This window comes from Palaemon carinicauda, chromosome 3, assembly GCF_036898095.1.
Source record: "Palaemon carinicauda isolate YSFRI2023 chromosome 3, ASM3689809v2, whole genome shotgun sequence".
In the NCBI taxonomy this organism is placed as follows: Eukaryota; Metazoa; Arthropoda; class Malacostraca; order Decapoda; family Palaemonidae; genus Palaemon; species Palaemon carinicauda.
In genome coordinates this window covers 128,610,777-128,631,550 of record NC_090727.1, presented here as the reverse complement: position 1 = coordinate 128,631,550, position 20,774 = coordinate 128,610,777, and the positions used below count along the sequence as shown (strand labels likewise).

Below are 20,774 nucleotides of genomic sequence, written 5' to 3'. Positions count from 1 at the left end.
GATCTTTTTACTTTCTGGAGAGAAATCAACGTCATTCTTATTTAATGTAATAGTTTGTTTTAGGTACAAATCATTGCTGACAATCTTTCATTGATATAAGACATGTTCATTATAACTCAATATGGAAGACCAGTATATGGAGAAAATTTGTAAGGTTAAGTCTCTTAACCAGGGGAGAATTGACCCTACTCAAGTTATATAATTCTCAGTCATCTTTACTCATTCACTCTCTTATCTTTTAGCCTCTCATCACCAAACATTGCATCAAAGTGTTTTTAATATCAGTTCTGAAGGAGTAAGTATGAAGATGAAGTTATGAGAGTGCAAAGGTGAAACTTAATTTTTTACCCCAATATTAGTCCAATATGAAGCTTCATCTGTGGTGGATAACGGGGGAGGGTGGGCTGTGGCACCCTAGCAGTACCAGCTGAACTCGGTTGAGTCCCTTGTCAGGCTGGGAGGAACGTAGAGAGTAGAAGTCCCCTTTTTGTTTTGTTTCATTTGTTGATGTCAGCTACCCCCAAAATTGGGGGAAGTGCCTTGGTATATGTATGTATGTATTAGTAGCTTGGTACAGTACACAGTTGGGCTAGGAATTAAAAAGATGACAGAAAATGAGAATGCATTTATTAAAGGAAGGTAGAATTTCAATGCTTTAGAAGAACATTTATTTTGAAATACTGTATACTGTAAGTGTTTTTGCAAGAAATCCAAACTAATTTTTTAAAAGCAGCTGAATTTCTTCTTAGGTAGAAAGATGAATGAAGCAGGTAGACTACATCTGATTGAGATGAATTCGTCAAGATTAAAATAAACTACCGTACAGTAGTTGAAACGTGGATATTGAATTGCCCAGAGTAATTTTTTATCAACTACCACTGTTGTGGAAGCTAGTCTAACATTGAATGTGACAAATGATTGAAGTATGTTGTCGAGACTGGGAGCCAATAGACCGCCAAGTGATTCAAAGACAAGATTCATCCTCTCATGATTGGAGGAGAAACTGTAACGAGATGTAAAATGTAACGGCTCTTAAGGAGGAAAAAATAGGTGGAAGTGAGATGGTAAATCAGTATCATGAATTGAGGAGCTTAGTTACGGGAGCTACCAAAAATGTGTTACGAAACGTGTGCATTACATCCTTGAGGTAAGTTATGTTCTCTAATTATTTCTTGAAATTTTCAAACTGAAGTTATTCTTCGTTAGCATTTTTTCGAAGACTTACTTGATTTGTCTGAATTTGGAATTGTTCCTACAGGAATTCAAATGATTGTCATTTATTGTGAGTATAATTTCAAAAGCTAAAAAACAGCAGTTAAAACTTTTAACGAGGTGATAGTACAGTACAGTTGCTGGCTGGTGGACAGGCAACCGAGCACTCACTTTTATTTTGGCTACATCTCGTTACACACTTCTTTGTTGCCACATAAACTGGCTGTTTTCATGTTCTTTCTCTCTCAGATTGTGTGCATGATAGTAAGGAAATTCCACGAGTTAAAATGCAGGTTTGTCCTGGTAAACCTGACTAAGTATGGCAGATTTATGAGCAAGCTCTCTGTTTATCCTCGTTATTGTACATTTTGCAAGAGTTATTACTATTCATAGTCATTGCATTGTGACCAGTGCAAGTTGTGGCCTGCGATGCAAGAAAGAGGCTAAGTGGTATTCGTCAGCCTCAGACTTTGCAACGTCCAGGATATTGCCAAAGAACCTTTTGCTTCTTGATTTTCTCTGCCGTCTTGGGGAATTCAGAAGCAGAGAGAAGACACTGGCTTGCAGTTGGAGTCTAGTTCCATGTAGGCAAAAATAGTTTTCCCCTAGCAAAAATAAACTTTTACTTCTCCCTTGAAGTTCACCCTTTCTTTTATTGACCGATGTGTGCAAAGATTTGTACCTACTGCAGTTGCGGCCTTCCCTGGCATACCATCTGCAGAGAAGATTCTGAAGGCGTTAGCTGATGCAAGGGTTTCAAGGACTTTCCTTACTGCGCCTTCCTTGTCTGCTTATCCACCTGTAGAGGTGGCAGTTGACATGATGACCATCATCGAGTCCTCTCCTGCTATATTAGTATTGTCATTACCGGTCCCAGAATCATCAATGACTCATGGTAAGGGGGACAAGAAGCATGTGGGACCACCTCCTTCCATCCAGCTAATTGGTTACTACAAGACTGGCTTTCACATGCAAGGGCTACAAGTACTCATACAGCACACAATTGGACTCCTTGCTCTTACTCTTCCTGTGATTGTGATGTTCGAGACACAGGACACCTATCACGTCCTTCTTCTTCATGTTTTAGGTTGAGAATCTTCCAATGCACAGAGATCCTTCCACTCACCAAGACCAGTCTACGGCATGAGATCTTCCCACGTGCTGAGACCATTCCTCAACGTGAGCCCTTTCCACACGCCGAGACCTTCCGTGCTAATGTGACGAGTCTTAAGTAGGCGACTCCACAGTACAGTATTGTATTGCACTGAATACCTGTACGAACATTGAGACGCAACATCGCATACGTGCGATCGTCGGCAAAGCTCTTCACTCCCCAGCAATAGGCTTGCATGCAACTCACTGCTTTGTGCCACTCTCCCTTTTTCCCCTTTGAAGCTTAAATATCTAATGCTTCACCAGCCTCTAAGAGTACGAGAATTAGTCAGACCTTGACCTATGAAGAGTTCGACTTTCGAGCAGTTGTCCCTTTCTGCAGGGTATTGTGCCGTTTCTGTTCATGGTACATTACGCAAATACACTAAGAAAGATTCTAATGAGGTGAGCGTTACAGCATCTGTTGTGAAAGGAGTCCCAGGACATCGCTGACCCAACTACGACCAATTCCTTCCAGTCTCCAAAGTTTAAGGCTATCGCTAAGCCATAAGCCATGTTTTCTGACCGAAGGCCTTAGATCTATTCTCTTCATGGGAATTAATCATGAGTTTTGAACTGTCTTTCTTCTAAGAGTTGTTAGGTCTCTCAAGCAGGCCCTGTACGAGCCCTTGAGAAAGGCATCAGATAGGGATCTGACCTTCAAGATGCTTCTTTTTAGCCTTGGCGAATCATTTAGGCGAGTTGCATGACATCTCGTGTGTCTCAGTCATACAGAAGGATGGAAGGTGGTCTCCTTCACCTTTGTTCCGGAGTTCATAGCCAGGACCATGAACCCAGCCATTCACGACTTAAACCCCTTCTCTATGTCTTCCTTACCAGAAGCGACCAATGGAGATCAGGACGACTTATTTCTCTGTCCTTAGGACTCAGAACTTAAGACTGAGCAACAGACACTTTCTCAGCACAAGAAGATATCCGGGAACATTTCTTTCCGTCTTTGATAAGACTATCAACCATTCTCTTTCTGCAACCAGTGATGGAACAAAAGACGAAGTCAGAGGTATTTGATTTATCCTAGTATTCAGGAAAAACTTGGTCAGTGGTGCAAGTCTTGAGGGCAGGAGCTTGGAAATGCCAAAACAACCTTCAGTGCCCAGTACTAACAAATGAGGGGTAAGCATGTCTGGCTATTTCCCTCTTCCTTTGTGTGCAACACTCAATGCTGTCATGTACTGGACCAGATGCTGGTTGCAGGTAAATTCCACAACAGAGCAAATTTTCTTTATGATTTTTCTTAGAATTATATCCCCAACTTCCCAGATGAGGAGGGCCGAGATGGACACAAGTATGCGAACCCATTTCTTGTATATATTGGTAATGTTACTCCTCTATGTAAATGTGTTTGTGGTAGCTCAAGTCCCACTGATTATCGCCCAATTTCCATAACTCCCATATTATCTAAAGTTTTTGAACGTCTTCTGGCAAAACGTCTTAATAGGTTTGCTGAAGGTAATCATCTATTCCCTAGTTTGCAATTTGGTTTTCGTAAAGGCCTTGGAGCATGTGATGCCCTTCTTACAATCTCCAATGCTGTACAGAAATCCCTTGATTGTGGTCAGGAAGTTCGTATGATTGGCCTTGATTTTAGTGCTGCCTTTGACCGTGTTAATCATGAGGCCCTTGTTTTCAAACTGAAACAGTTGGGAGTGGGTGGGTTGTTTCTTAGCATTATTATTGATTTTTTACGTAATAGATCTCAAAGAGTTGTTGTTGATGGGCACCATAGTGATTATAGGAATGTGATATCCGGTGTTCCACAGGGTAGTGTTCTTGGCCCATTACTTTTCATACTATATACACATGACATGTGGTTTGGCCTAGAAAACAAGCTTGTTGCATATGCAGATGATGCTACTCTCTTTGCATCAATTCCATCCCCTGAATGTAGATCTAGGGTTGGTGAATCCCTTAATAGAGATTTAGCTAGAATTAGTGCATGGTGCAAATTATGGGGTATGAAGTTGAATCCTAACAAAACTCAAAGTATGATTGTAAGTAGGTCAAGGACGGTGGTTCCTCAACATCCGGATCTCAGTATTGATAATGTTTCTTTAAATATGTATGACTCTTTCAAAATTTTAGGTGTGATTCTCGACAGTAAATTTACTTTTGAGAAACATATAAGGTCTGTGTCTTCTTCAATTGCACAAAAAATAGGCTTATTGAGAAAGTCTTTCAAGATTTTCGGTGATCAATCTATTCTGAAGAAGTGTTTTAATTCTTTCATTCTACCTTGTTTTGAGTATTGTTCTCCTGTTTGGTCTTCAGCTGCTGATTCTCATCTTAATTTGTTGGACAGAAACTTACGGTCTATTAAATTTCTTATTCCTGATCTAGATATTAATCTCTGGCACCGTCGTTCAATTAGTTCATTATGCATGTTGCATAAGATTTTTCATAACTCTGACCATCCTTTACATTCAGATCTCCCTGGACAATTCTATCCTGTTCGTAATACTAGGCAGGCAGTTAATTCTAATAGCCAGGCCTTCTCCATCACGAGACTCAATACTACGCAGTACTCTAGAAGTTTTATTCCAGCTGTTACCAAGTTGTGGAATGATCTTCCTAATCGGGTGGTTGAATCAGTAGAACTTCAAAAGTTCAAAGTTGGAGCAAATGCTTTTTTGTTGACCAGGCGGACATGAGTCTTTTTATAGTTTATTTATGACATATTTGTTTTTGATGCTGTTAATAGTTTATATATGACATGTCTGTTTTGACGTTGTTACTGTTTTTAGAATGATTTATTGTTAATTTGTTCTCTTCATTTATTTATTTCCTTATTTCCTTTCCTCACTGGGCTATTTTTCCCTGTTGGAGCCCCTGGGCTTATAGCATCTTGCTTTTCCAACTAGGGTTGTAGCTTGGATAGTAATAATAATAATATAGATTTACAGTACATTTAAACCATATCCACAACACGGATATGGGTTTTGCCTGGACGATCTACCAATCACCTAGTAAGGACCTAGAATTTTATGAGGTTGGGAGGATTTAAATAGTTGGATATTTTCCAAGTAGGCAAACCTACAGTAAATTCAAGTTACACTTCCTGGGTTTACGGTCAGAGTTCTTAGTTGCCTGTCTGGTGGGGTACCCTCCACCTGCCAGCTACTACCACCTTGTTAAATGTTTTAAGAAATGGCAATTGGAAATGTTTGTCACTAGATTGTGGCTTGTAGTATACGATTGTTCTGGAGGAAGCTCTCAACTTTTTTATTTAGAATTACTTTTAGAAAAAAAAAAGGTATTTTGAACTTCATGTCCTAGTTGCTCGATCTTGCTTATGAAAAACTGGTATAACTTTGACAGCAACTATGAAAATATTTACATTGCAGACACCACCACATCTTAGCATGCTATACAGTACTGTAACATGTGTGCTTTGATGAACTACTTGAAGCTGATGTGTCTGATGAACGGCATGGAACCAGATTCAAGGAAGATTGAAAAAAAAAATCTTCAAACCTTATTACAGTGCTTTTAGCCAACTTTTCATTACCCATGTTATAATGAAAACAGGCTTCCCATACATAGTTGTGGCGGGGACGCATTCATAAAGTTTTATACACGAGTTGCAAAGGGGCTGCCTTTACCTTCCATATCAAACACTGTATACCAGAGATCCTTTCATTACCTGGATTTATGACATGTCTGTTTTGACGTTACTTTTTTTAGAATGATTTATTGTTAATTGGTTCTCTTCATTTATTTATTAACTTATTTCCTTTCCTCACTGGGCTATTTTTCCCTGTTGGAGTCCCTGGGCTTATAGCATCTTGCTTTTCCAACTAGGGTTGTAGCTTGGATAGTAATAATAATAATAATAATAATAATAACACATAGCATATGCTAAATTTCATATTAAGGTTAAGCATACCACGTCCTCGGATGCATACCATTTATTTTGTGGATGGAATATGTCAAATAGAATTAGAGAAAGGATTAAAGAGTTAAGAGGGTAAAATCAAGGTTAACATTTCAATGGTGCACAAAAAAGTTTTGGACTTCAATTCACTAGATTCCAGAGGTTCAGTAGTCACACGTTTATGCTGCTGACTAATACCATAAATAAATGCAATAATATCACATTTACTTATGAACAAATAAGGCATTATCATAAAAAAAACCTGCTATTTACGATAAAGAGAAGAGATAGTTATAAACAGGTTTTGAGCATGTGCAGAAACATTTTGTTTAGGAGATGAATGCTAATCCTTCTCTATTAACACCAACTAAATCTGCCACTATTCATTTCTCCCCAGCTTCTATACCATCAACAGTCACTTTTAATTAATTAGCATAGATAATGAAGCAAACCATCAAATTGGAATAATTATTTTCTTGATACTGTAATTATTAACTGTGAAAAAATAATTCAATGTCTAATTTGTCACGTACATGAAGGATGCACAAAACACAAAATGTTATCTACTTCAATTATTACATATAACTGACATTAAGGGATTTATTTCTAAATTCAATGTCATGGTTTTAAGGGTCTTTTTAAAACTAAATTTTATTTAGAATAGTGTCACATTTAGTAAATTACAATATACAGTAAAAAAAATTTTCAAAAAATTTTTTTTGGGTTGCATCTCATGATCAGACAATGCCCCCTTGGGCAAACATTTACTGTAGTTACCAGACTACAATGAATGGCAATTATGTCAGAAGTGCAAAAACTAAAGGCATGGATCTGGTAATAGTGCTACCAGACCTAGCTTGGCCTCATGGTCTCTCTACTCATTCTCCGAGGAAGGTTTTCAGAGGACAAGGTTGAAAACCTATGTCAATACACAGGTATACCACTATATGTCAATTTTTTTAGTGAGGCATATTTGCAGATTCGCAGGGGTGCCCTTTTAGCTCAGAAAAGTTTCTTGATCGCTGAATGGTTGGACAAGATAATTCTAACCAATCAGCGATCAGGAAACTTTTCTGAGCTAATAGGGCACCAATGTGAGACGGTGCAAATGCGCCTCGTTAAAATATATTGAGTATAGTGTTTCTGCTAGTGACTTTGTTCCGTGCCCAAACTACAAACACGACAGTAAGGTAGTTTGCCCATCAATTTTTTGCTTCTTACATCATCTACATTCATTACGTTTGACTGGCGGGCACTGTCCGGTCATGTTGACGCACCCTTAAGCTTCTGTAAAAATTTACATATCAAAAGTTTTGACTTTCTTTATGTAGTCGAGAAATTTAACTCGAGTATAGAATCTATTTTTCAAGAGAATTTCATGTCAAAGGTTTGCTTCAAAATCTATTTGGAAGAGAAACTGGAAACCTTCAGAAATAATAAATCTAAAGACAAAGAAGGATTCTCACCACATTTCTCCGCAACAAAACTGCAAGTGTTTACGTCTTGGTGTAAATTTATCAAATAATTCTAGGATTGGTGATCATTTCACTCCTTGAAGCATATAACACTGCTTAAGTGTTCAAGCTTAAACTACTAATTATAAAAATGTGCAGCTCTCTTGCCTCACGTTTCACTAAATATCCCCGTAGACTATATTTTTAAGGCATAGATGATATCCACTCCAGTCAAAACCAGACTTACTGTGGTCATATACATTTTTAGTAATGTATTTACCCCAACCAAAGAGCAATGCAAATTTTATAAAATAAACCCTGTTTCATTGTAGATCACTTTTAACATTTCATAAAACCCATTAAAGTACATGCTAAATTTAATACTTCATGGCATAAAAATATATTTGATAAAGTGCAACCAAATTCAGACAAGTCATACATGTGAATCATACTGTTTCACACCTCAGTGTCACCAAATAAGTTTTCTTTTTAGCCGTAAACATTTCACATGGCTGGTCTGAGGAATCCATACTGATAACTAAACTGAGCTGTAGTCAAAAAGGGGAAGTTATTTAAAATTTCAGAATTAGAAAAAGGATAAGACGTTTAAAAAAAACTATCTGGTGCATGATAATCACCACTCCCGTATACTCGTAAGCAGCCTATCACAAAGTAAAATTGTCATGATGATTAATATTTCCTTTTACATCTTGAAAGTAAAACCTGCCTTACTTATAACTTAACCCTTTTACCCCCAAAATGACGTACTGGTACGTTACACAAAAGCCATCCCTTTACCCCCATGGACGTACCAGTACGTCCTTGCAAAAAAATGCTATAAAAATTTTATTTTTCATGTTTTTGATAATTTTTTGAGAAAATTCAGGCATTTTCCAAGAGAATGAGACCAACCTGACCTCTCTGACAAAAATTAAGGCTGTTAGAACAATCTAAAAAAAAATATACACCAAAATGTGTCGGGAAAAAAATAACCCCTTGGGGGTTAAGGGTTGGAAATTTCCAAATAGCCTGGGGGTAAAAGGGTTAATGTCACATAAACAACTACTCAATCTTTTCAAGATGACTGACACTGAGCCATTGATCGGCATTGGTGATTATCAACATCAGTAAGTTTTTGGTGGTCATATGAAGCAAAATAGATAAACTAAAACTTTTGGCACTAATACCTATTTACATAAGAGAAAGACAACATATGTGACCAATGCAAACATATCCTCAAAATGTAATTTCTACAAATACAAGGGTAAGTTATACAATAATTTTTTAGAAAGCTGATAAAATACTTCAACAATACCATTCAACATTCTCCGAGTTACTCTGCTTTTAATATACCAAAGATATAGTATTTTGTGGGTTTTATTTCAAAATGGAAAGTGACAAAAAACATTTACATATGACACATACTAATGATCAAAAGTAGTTATAAAATATATTACATCCATCAACATCCAACAGCACTAATTGTAATTGTAAATGAATAAATAAAGTACCAACAACAATAAACTTTATCCCACCTTAACATATGCACCTTCGTCGTCAATCTTGAGATCATAAGTACAATAAATAAAAATTATTGGAGGGATCAAGTGACAGAACAATGCTCTCATCAACAGTTCTAAAGCCCTGTCCACACGATCAAGCATGCTTGACAGGCAAACAGTGATACCAGACCACAATAGGGAGTGAGAATGAGGGTTAATGACGTCAGAAGCGGAACAACCACAGACAGGGATCTGGCAGCACTGTTTGTTGCCAGATCCCTGCCTGTGGTTTTCCCGATTCTGATGTCATCAACCCTCATTCTCACTCCCTATTGTGGTCTGGTATCACTGTTTGCCCGTCGGGCATGCTCGATCGTGTGGACAGGGCTCAAGACTTAAACCTCACCACTAACCCTTCCAAAAAAAAAAAAAAACTCTATGCCTCTCGATTATCACATTTCCTTGGTTGCTTGTTCTTCCAACACCTTCACAAGCATCTCTGTTTATTAACACCATGTAAAATAATGTAATACTGTCTATTTTCCCTCTGTTTCATGCATTAATTACAGTATGGGACAAGAGGGATCCATCTTGAAAGCAACACCTATGAGATATTTCATGGGCAGTTTAAGTACAAATACAAACTGACCTTAGATTCAATAATAACCTTCAAATACCCGGTATATCATGGTTGAACTCTACTTTCCAATAAACGCAAAGTAAACAATCCAATCTTTTACTAATTAAAACAGATAATGTTGACCAGATTTGTATAGAAAAATTTCAAAATACAATGTTACTTTTAAATCCTGGTACAGAGAAATAAATTCCCAATTCCTCGTATATGTTACAAGCCGACAAAGCCTGACCCCGAACAAGAGCCTATGGTAATAATGCACATTACAAACATCTGATTTTGTGTACCTAGGCTTTCTTGACATTGAGTAAAAGGCAGTAAGAAACACTAATTTAATATATAAACATCCAGATCCCAACATGTCTTCATAGAAACTACAATAACAACAACAAAAAGTGTTCCCTAAAACAACAACTACACACCACTAATAGCATTGGTAGGTAGCCTTCTTTAGCCAGAAAATTCCTAAAGTAATGGAATGTGTTGGCAAAAGGATGAACATAGAATAAATAAGTGTCACTCAAGTCCACTGACTACAGATGCAGGTTTCTGGCTACGGATGCAAGTTTCTTCCATAAACTACGGTAGTATGAAAAGTAAAAACCTATTAAAGCAAGCCTAATCCCTAGATTAGACACCGTGCTTGACGTGGGCCTAGTAGTTTGAAACTCTTCCCTAGTAGCAGTAATCACAGCATTTTTCATTTCTGGTACCATTAACTTGAAATCCTCTGTAATTAAATGTCAAAGCTAAAAATAAAATAAAGGCTTTGATGTAAAAGCTGAGCAATATTTTTAACATGTAGCACAAGTTTCCGCAAAGTCACAGAAACCAAGAGTTGAGATTTATATCCCATTTTTATCGACTACACTTCCTTCAAAAACTTCCTACATTGAACGTGAGCATGAAGGATTCATCCGCCCAAGGCTAAATACTGTGCTGTACTCCTACAGAAAAAGTTTGAACGAGAAATAGTTGTACTTAAGTGTCAATAGATTTAATAGATTTAAGCTCATCTATAAGCAAGGAAAAAAAAGAGCTTTCTGGTTCGTTGTTTGCACAGCTCGCCACTAGTACCCAATAAAAAGCCTATGGAGAGCAAGCTACCTCTATTTCCTCATCTACAAATAAGCAAACGTCATCATCAATAGTATACGGTAACAACTAAGCACCTTTTTCTAGATTAAAAAAAACCAAGATTTAATCATTCAATGATGGCAGAAGGTCGTATGAGTGCTATCAATTCTTAAACATCACACCTCGAGAGAAGGTGAGATGCCTTTATCAAGCTAGCAACAAATAAATTTACTGAATACTCAAGAAGGTAATAACATCTTATTCATGTAGAATAATTAGATGGCTCTAACAACAAATCTTTCTATTTGAATACTCTACTGTTTATTAATCGTTTATGAGATTAGCTGATTTGCTTCTCTTTGGATCTATGGTACTATAATTGATGTTCAAAATACCATATACTTTGGGAACTGAAGAAATCCCTAAAAATTTACAGTGGATGTAAAAACACCAAGGGATTAATAAAAAAAAAAAAAAGGGGGGGGGGCCCACACACTAAAAGGTTATGCACAATAGCATCCTTTCAGCAAAATTAACACAAAAATCAAAATTACAGCTGATGGAACAATCTTGAAGAACAAAATACTTTGGGGAACAATCTTGAAGAACAAAATACTTTGGGGAACAATCTTGAAGAACAAAATACTTTGGGGAACAATCTTGAAAAACAAAATACTTTGGGGAACAATCTTGAAAAACAAAATACTTTGGGGAACAATCTTGAAAAACAAAATACTTTGGGGAACAATCTTGAAGAACAAAATACTTTGGGGAACAATCTTGAAGAACAAAATACTTTGGGGAACAATCTTGAAAAACAAAATACTTTGGGGAACAATCTTTAAGAACAAAATACTTTGGGGAACAATCTTGAAAAACAAAATACTTTGGGGAACAATCTTGAAGAACAAAATACTTTGGGGAACAATCTTGAAGAACAAAATACTTTGGGGAACAATCTTGAAGAACAAAATACTTTGGGGAACAATCTTGAAGAACAAAATACTTTGGGGAACAATCTTGAAGAACAAAATACTTTGGGGAACAATCTTGAACAAAATACTTTGTTGAACAATCTTGAAGAACAAAATACTTTGGGGAGTTGTTACGTTTGGACGGTAAACACGAGTAGAAAAAGCATGGCAACATAAACATCATCGGTTTCATCTTGTAACACGCAACATCATCATCATCGCTATCGACGATGCTCGGGTGGTTGTTATCTATATGAGACTTACGATCACCTTATGAGCAATTCAGGATATATACAGAATATGTTTTATATAGTTATCTATCTAACAATATATATATACAGTATATATATATATTATATACATGTTATAAAAGCATTAAACTTGACCAAAGTTCTGATCATGTTCTATCTCTGTGACATGATTTGAAATGTGTCCATGGCTTCCAAATTGATGACGGGTCTTCCCATTTGAGTGATCCTCGATTTAAAACAAAAAGAAAACAACTATAGTCCATTTCTTTTATCGAGGCAGATTTGCACCGACTCCCAGCGGTGCCCCTTTTAGCTCGGAAAATTTTCCTGATCGCTGATTGGTTAGAATGATCTTGTCCAACCAATCAGCGATCAGGAAACTTTTCCGAGCTAAAAGGGCACCGCTGCGGGTCGGTGCAAATCTGCATCGCTAAAAGAAATTGACTATGATTTCGTAAACCTACATAACCATATCCTTTCCAAAGGTTGCTGAAAGGGACAGTTTGTCAGAAGATATGAGATAAAAAGTAATGAAAATAAAATGTAAACGTTTACAAAAAAAGTCCATAAACAGATATATTGTACAGTAAATGGTATTTTCCTTTCACAACAATTAAAATATGTTTTCCTAACAGTAGAATCATTTCACTCATATGGTCACTTCAACTCCTGTTTCTTGAATTTGTGACGCATCACTTTCCGTAAAAAACATCATTTCTAAATGCGTAACATTTCATTAACCCAGCTCTTAAAAAAATCCGTAAAATGTTTAAAAACCCTTTTCCTTGGTGAACACCCGTTATTTTACGAAAGCCTTTAATCTTCAGTTGTGGTGTTTGTTGTTGATTATCAAAACTGAAAATCTTGTCCAACCGGGGTAGCTGCCGGCAGAAGGAAACAAAGACCCCTACAGAGGAGAGACCCCCTCAGAGCCCGTACTCGCTCACCTTCCTGAGAGGTAGACACTACATAAAGGGCAGGTTTTTATGCTAATATTCAGTAGACTGACAAAATCCCAAAATTTTCACCTATACTAACTTTTCAAAACAGATATTCCCTCTCTTACAGGTTTAGATGTAAAAGGAGTTCTCTTTGCTAGTTCTTCAATTTGACCGAATTCTTATCACGTCATTTCTGGGCTCAACCTGTGTCGCTCCATGAAATGCTCCTTAAAGCACCATTTCAAAGGTATAAATACTGCTAAATATACCAGAGAAAAAAGTTGCATGGAATGCTAGGGATATATCCAGCTTGCTCACCCCTAAAAGGGTGTCGGTATTAAAACTGGGGCGAGTGATACCACTACCAGAGATCCCTTTCCAATTAGACTTCTCCCTCCGGGATCTCCTGTTTATTTTATCTAGCAATATCCAAAGCTGCAAATCAAGCTTGGGATGAAAAATGCTATTTCTCTTACGTGTGCCCAGAAAGTGTACACGACAAAAAAGTTATATAAATTTATGAAATTTCCATACACTAACAGATTATTAAACCAGCTGACTGAATAAAAGCCTGACCACCTAAGTCACTAGGGAGGAGGTGTGCAACATCTATATAACAAACTTGGAACAGATTAGTCTTGCAATTGTTCCTTAAATCAAGCCATTTACAGAACCTGAGCTATTCCAATTGTGCTGCTGATACAGCAATGAAAGGTTGGAGCAACCAAAGACTACTAAAAGCAGCAAGGAATAAAGTTGAGTATGGGTTATGGCTCAAGAAGAATCATATTCTTAATTTATAGGTAACTAAATAAATCATTGGCTTAGTAGTCTGGTTAAATCATATAATAATAATAATGATGATGAGGTTGATGATGATAAAAATATAATACATGTCTACTTGTCACTATGTAAACAATAAACTTGCTTTTTCTGCAAGGAGAAGTTTCGACTCTATTTGAGTTTTGACAGAAAGACAGAAATAGGGTAAATGGCTCCAACCCAGCAAAAAAAATGTCTAATGTCCCAGGTATCTAATAAAAACATAAAAACAATCAAGATTAAAACTGGCAATGTGGAAATGCCAGATCATTTGGTAATGGTAATCTCATGCAGAGGCACGTTAAATGATTCTGTTTTCTAGTAACATACAATAATGACAAAAATTCCAAATTTCAAAAGAAGGACTTAAGAAAAAGAGCCATTCAAATATCAATTTTGTCATCTCTAAGAAACATTCATCACAGTTTGAAACCTAACTGGGAAGAAGTTGAAGAAATGTTGGTTAACATGAGGTTTCCAAGAAGAAAGATTAAAAATACAACAGGGTAATTTCTGAACTTTGTTCGAGCTGGCTTTAAGTATACGATTTGGACAAGAGGTGAAAATTGAAAGAGTATAACAGCAAAGAGATAAGACAGCTTGGCAAAATGAGACGAGAGAACAAGGCAGAAAGCAACATGGGCATGACACACTGCAGTCAGTGTCCCCTAAATAGACTTTGACCTGACTTTGCCATCTCATTCAAAATAAAAGTTTCCAGGTCAATCTTTTGCCTAGAAATGCAGCTAAAGTCTGGTTACCTCTATTATAATAATGACAGCCAACAGAAGTTGCTTAAAGTAAATATAGCAACTCCGTGCCCTAGATAAACTAAATAATAATAATAATAAATCATAATAATGAAGTCCCTAATTACAACACACTGAAAATTAGTGCTTATAACTGTGTATGTCGCATAATTTGTGAGGATACCGTCCTTTATACCATACAGTACTGTATTTAATAGCAATATCATTTGGTTTCTAAATAAGAAAATAATCGAATATCTCAACTCCTCCCTAAACGTGAAGTGTATTCAGTACAAGCAACAGCTACCAACAATTTGGGTAGAGGAAGGTAGGAAGACAATACAAGCACAGGCTTCTCTGAGTGAGGTCTCTCACTTAGTACAATTAATCATAACAGTTAGAACCATTACTTTGGTGTCGTTTCAAGTTGCACAGTCAATAAACTGCTACAACTCATAATTGAAGGCTTACGGAAAACGAGTAGGTGTACATTGAGTGTCGGAAAGCACGTATACCATTCACTAACTCTCCCAAGTAGCACGTAACATCGACGGGTCAAAATGTTCCGACGACCCACTTCTTTCATGAACTTTTCTTTTAAACACCGAACAGATCATCCATTAGGTAACCAATCTCCGTCCATCTTACGTGTTACTTCACGCTGATGACGAAAGGCCCCAAGGGGATCAAATTATCAAAACCTTTGTTCTGGTTTCTGCTGACTGGCCCTTTCAAAGTGTATAAATTCCAGTAAGAGTTTTGAATTAAAAAATTTTTCATCCATCATCACACAAAGGAAGTACTGTATATACTGTAAAACAAAACTTTTTCTCTGTGTCCAGTAAGAAACTAACAACCATAAATGTTCTGACTTGTCCTCACTTGTAACTTACCCTGGAGTGCAAGGCTTTCTTTTAAAACATTTCAATCGATTCAAAATGATTTGAACATTAAAACCCATACCAGGATCAATCCTCTTTGCTGGTGATTTGACTAAGCTTATCTAAGAAAAACTGAGGAATGAATCTTGACTCCGAGGGGCTAAGTTTAGTTTCAATTAACCTAACTTGGCTCCAGTGGTCACGACGTCGCTCAATATCTTTGGAATCCACTCTGAAAATGTAAAGAAAATATTAATTTCTAAGAATACTGCACAGAACACATTTACAAGCAATAATACAGACTATAACACTTCAGTTATAGTTCATTCATTACAAACCATTTATCATATGATGCCTTTTCTGTCATCAAACAGCTCAAAATAAAATCTTCACTCTCTCACTGGGCTTAACCAAATCATATACCTTTATTATATCAAGAAACTCCAAGGAATTAACATTCAATATAGCTCTCCCATATGTGGACGAGATCATGAAGAGGGGTAGATGGAGATGGTTTGGGCACACTCTTCGCACTCACCAATAGCGATCAGTTCACCGAACGTTCAGCTGGGCTCCACAAGGCACTAGAAAAATTGGAAGACCAGGCCTACAGGGCTGAGAACCGCGAAGTAAGAGATGATGAATGGAGAAGTATTGAATTAAAAGCTCAAGAGAGAGACGACTGGCGAAATCTAACAGAGGCCCTTTGCGTCAGCAGGTGTAAGAGATGATGATGATTGCTCTCCCAAACTGTCTGTATCTGCAACGTCATCATACCAGCCATCTCTCTAGCAAACTAAATAACAAAGGAAGCATTCATTCAGACACGCTCCTCGTGGTAGTAAGGATCTTAACTTGGTTGGAGGAACTCGGGTTAAGATCACCCAAAGGTTAAACTCGGGGTCTCAAAACTTCACTGCAGATTCCCTGAACATAAGACATAGACCCTCTAGTCAGAATGGTCCCTCAATGCTAACATTTACAGGGTGCCATTCAGACTGATCCATCATACACTGGAGAAACTTGTGACTATGAGATTTGCATAATTTTCAATGACCAGTTCTAGCCAAAGCTTCAATCCTTGCTAGACATGCTGAACCTAGTCGCATACCTCCCAAGATAACCGTCCCACTGGAAGAGGTTCACAAAACAGCTGCAATACGACATGTTTCACCATAGCTTAAGACATTGTCCAGCTTCTAACATGGTGATTACCAAGTGTATTCTCAATGAGGGACATATTACAAACAGCAGCAACAAGAGGTCAACAACGAACCTCTACAAGAGAAAAAAGGGCAGACTCGGTTCTCAACCTGATCTAGTGAAGATGTCTTTGGTTTCGATGCCTTTAATCCTTTGAAAACAGACTTCTTTCTTTCTAAGGGATAAAATGTGAAGCTGTCCTTCAGAGCTATCCAAAAATATAGCTCAGCCTTCTTTCGAGTACATTACAGAGAGGCATGGATTGGGACAGAAGTAGAGACCTTCCAGACTTGAAAACACTTAAGCCAGACTACTCCAAGGTCCTAAGTAAACCTTCTGAGATGGGATTTAGCCCTGGTCCTGAGAATCTTAATCAGACCTACTCCTGAGCCTTACAATGTAGATAGCTTTCTTGATAGCCTTAACATCCTTTAACCCTTTTACCCCCAAAGGACGTACTGGTACGTTTCACAAAAGCCATCCCTTTACCCCCATGGACGTACCGATATGTCCTTGCAAAAATATGCTATAAAAATTATTTTTTTTCATATTTTTGATAATTTTTCGAAAAAAAAAAAAACGCATTTTCCAAGAGAATGAGACCAACCTGACCTCTCTATGACATAAATTAAGACTGTTAGAGCAATTTAAAAAAATATACTGCAAAATGTGCTGGGAAAAAAATAACCCCCAGGGGGTTAAGGGTTGGAAATTTCCAAATAGCCTGGGGGTTAAAGGGTTAAGGAAGTTTTTATCATCCTTTAAGGAAGTCCTTACCATCCTTTAAGGAAGTGAGAGAGCTGCAAGACTTTTTAAACATAGCAATACATTTGGTTTGATAATGGCATTAGTTGACAAGTCTAACTGGCTTTCTAAACAAATAAAAATATCTATCTTCATTTCATGCAGTAATTTAAATATCTAAAAACATTCTTACTTGAAAGTGTGAGGATCAATGTAGAAATTCCACAGGGTCCACACAATGAGTAATGCTAAGATACCTATCCATAGAAGCACCACATGTCTGAAAAAAAAAATAAATAAAACGGTAGTCCATCATCATGGGTTCTTTGGAGGTTTAGTTTATAATTATAAAAAAAAAAAAAAAAAAAAAAAAAAAAAATTGATACGTAACTCAAAATAGGCTTCATATTGACATTTCAATTTCAAAGATTTATCTGTAAATTCACTTAAAAAAAAATAGCCAAGCTAAAGCCACAATACTTAAGTTGATAAGTAAAGAAATCTGATGAGTTTAGAGGTTGTATGATAAACTCGTTTAACCCAATACACGAGTCCAAAATATATTTGACTTGAAATTTATTGTTGACGTCAATCTTCCTAAAGAAAAGAATAATTAATAGAATGAGGATGTTAATGCTAACTATTCACATTGTTGAAAACTGTGAAGATTTACATTTATAAACATAACATGGTTTACATAACAGATTTCCCTATGTGTACTCCTGATTATTAGCTCTGCCAATGAAGTTGGAAGTAGGTTATGTTTTACCTCCAGTTTTTAAGTGTTTGTGAACAGCTTCCTGGCCACAATTTTAAACGTAGAGTAATAAAACTTGCAGGGATTAACTGTTATATAAAAAGCTGGAAATTATTAATTTTGGAAGGTCAAGGTCATAATCAAGCAAAAGGTTGAGAAATAAACTGCCACGGAGGTCTACTCTCTACTGAGTGTCCCTCTATTCATTATTACTTTCATCGAATGATAGTTCCATTTCAAGACTTATAGGGCATCCTTTAAGAATTTCTTCTGAAACGTCATTAAAACGAGTAAGGAATGTTTCAAATGGAATGGACAAAAAGAAAAAAGGCATAAAGTAAAGCAGTTATGAATAAAGGGACCCTACAAAGAGCCACAAGCATGGCATGCTCTAAGTAGTGGTCCTCTCTACGGTGTTTCATTTAGATTTCCTAACAATACGTTCAACTTTATAGCTTTTCAATGTTGAATTTGCAATTTATCACCTACAAACATGAAAAAATCTAACCAAACACCTACGGGCTGCAAGTGTGCAAGGAGCCCGTGCCTGGCCCTAAGGGCCAGGCAATACAGTATGCAACAGCAAGTAATCAAGACAATTTTTCTTCTTATTGAGAACCCCCCCAAAAATACCTCTGATAACTCACCTGGGGAAGGGAATTGTCACGGTCTCCCACCCAAACTTGATAACAATGAGTAATTCTGTACAGACGATGACAAGAAACAGCCACGACTGACGACCAAACTTCATACAGTCTCTGAAAATATAGATAATTAAAGAACAATTCTCAATACAAAGCAAAAATCATTGTCTTTGGTGTAATTTCAATTTTCAGAGGTTAGGCAATACAAACACACTGGCTGAGCTATACCAAACCTTAACCATAAGCAATAATTAATTATTTCTCATTAACTTGATGCTGTCACCGTGCAATTCACAATTTATTCATTCTAGAGTTTTTTAATACATGTGTGATTTTTTTAATATATGATTAATTGTATTATATAATTATTCCTTTTTCCTTCCTAATATAGTTTTGTCCTTATGTTAATCGATCTGCAAATTCTAGCATTCAATTAATTACTCTCTGACTATCCTTTACATTCAGATCTTCCTGGACAATTCCATCCTGTTCCTAATACTAGGGAGGCAGTTAATTCTAATAGCCAGGCCTTCTCCATCATGAGGCTTAATACTACACAATTCCAGCTATGACCAAGTTAGGGAATGATCTTCCTAATCGGGTAGCTGAATCAGTAGAACTTCAAAAGTTCAAAGTTGCAGGAAATGTTTTTTATGGTGAACAGGCTGACAACTTTTTATAGTTTATATATGACATATCTGTTTTGACGTTGTTACAGTTTGTAGAATGATTTATTGTTAATTTGTTCTCATCATTTATTTATTTCCTTATTTCCTTTCTTCACTGGGCTATTTTTCCCTGTTGGAGCCCTTGGGCTTATAGCATCTGGCTTTTCCAACTAGGGTTGTAGCTTGGCTAGTAATAATAATAATAATAATAATAATAATAATAATAATAAAATCGTATAACAATTTATGAAGGCCTCAAACCATATGTCAGCTATGTTAATTAAAGGAGTTGAGTGGTAATACAGTATAATTGAATATCAAATTATCTTGTATAAACCAAATAATCCATTATTTGTATTTTAAAATAAATTTGCGTGAAAAAATGGCAATTTTTTTAAATACAAAATAATCTTAACATTTTAAATCATTACACTACTAGAATGATACGGCATCTTCATATTCATAAGGACTTGAATGGATTGTCCAAAGGATTGTTATTTAAAGGAAAGATAAAAATACTATGTAAGATAAAACTCCCGGATTTGGGTACCACTGCATGATAACTTACCCCTTTTACCCCCAAAGGACGTACTGGTACGTTTCACAAAACTCATCCCTTTACCCCCATGTACGTACCGGTACGTCCTTGCAAAAACCTGCTATTTACATTTTGTTTTCATAATTTTGATAATTTTTTGAGAAACTTCAGGCATTTTCCAAGAGAATGAGACCAATCAGACCTCTCTATGATGAAAATTAAGGCTGTTAGAGCAATTTAAACAAAAATATACTGCAAAATGTGCTTGAAAAAAAATAACCTCTGGGGGTTAAGGGTTGGAAAGTTCCAAATAGCCTGGGGGTAAAAGGGTTAAAAGCAATGTATATAGGAAGGAGATGGAGAACTTTTACTTTTGTCTACAGCATGTACAAGATGGAATCTTTAACCCCTTAATGGGGTACTATACAAAACTGAATTAAGCCATTCCAATATGAAATACTCACGGGTCATCAAGAAACTGGAACACCTCTCTGAGAGCAACAGCACCCCATGGCAGGATAAAGACAAGGCGGACGAGGTTTGCCCAGTGGCTCGGCTCCACCCAAAGGACAAACTTCAGGTAAAATGTATTGAGCTCAGCCAACAAGAACTGAAGTTAGAAACAAAAAAATAGTAGTATTTATTAATTCCATTATACTAAATGCAAAATTGTTTT

At 36.7% G+C, this 20,774-nt stretch overlaps 1 protein-coding gene across 1 annotated transcript in view; it reads right to left on the bottom strand.

The window, feature by feature from the left end:
• Window positions 1–13,990: 13,990 nt before the first annotated feature.
• The window catches only part of LOC137638494 (phosphatidylserine synthase 2-like), a 41,101-nt gene continuing 34,317 nt past the window's right edge, over window positions 13,991–20,774 (bottom strand). The window contains exons 9-12 of the mRNA XM_068370589.1: window positions 20,563–20,708; window positions 18,896–19,006; window positions 17,685–17,771; window positions 13,991–15,776 (exon numbers count right to left, since the gene is read on the bottom strand). Coding sequence (XP_068226690.1) covers window positions 15,632–15,776; window positions 17,685–17,771; window positions 18,896–19,006; window positions 20,563–20,708 — 489 coding nt within the window. The 3' untranslated portion in view covers window positions 13,991–15,631. The remainder of the gene's footprint in view (window positions 15,777–17,684; window positions 17,772–18,895; window positions 19,007–20,562; window positions 20,709–20,774) is intronic.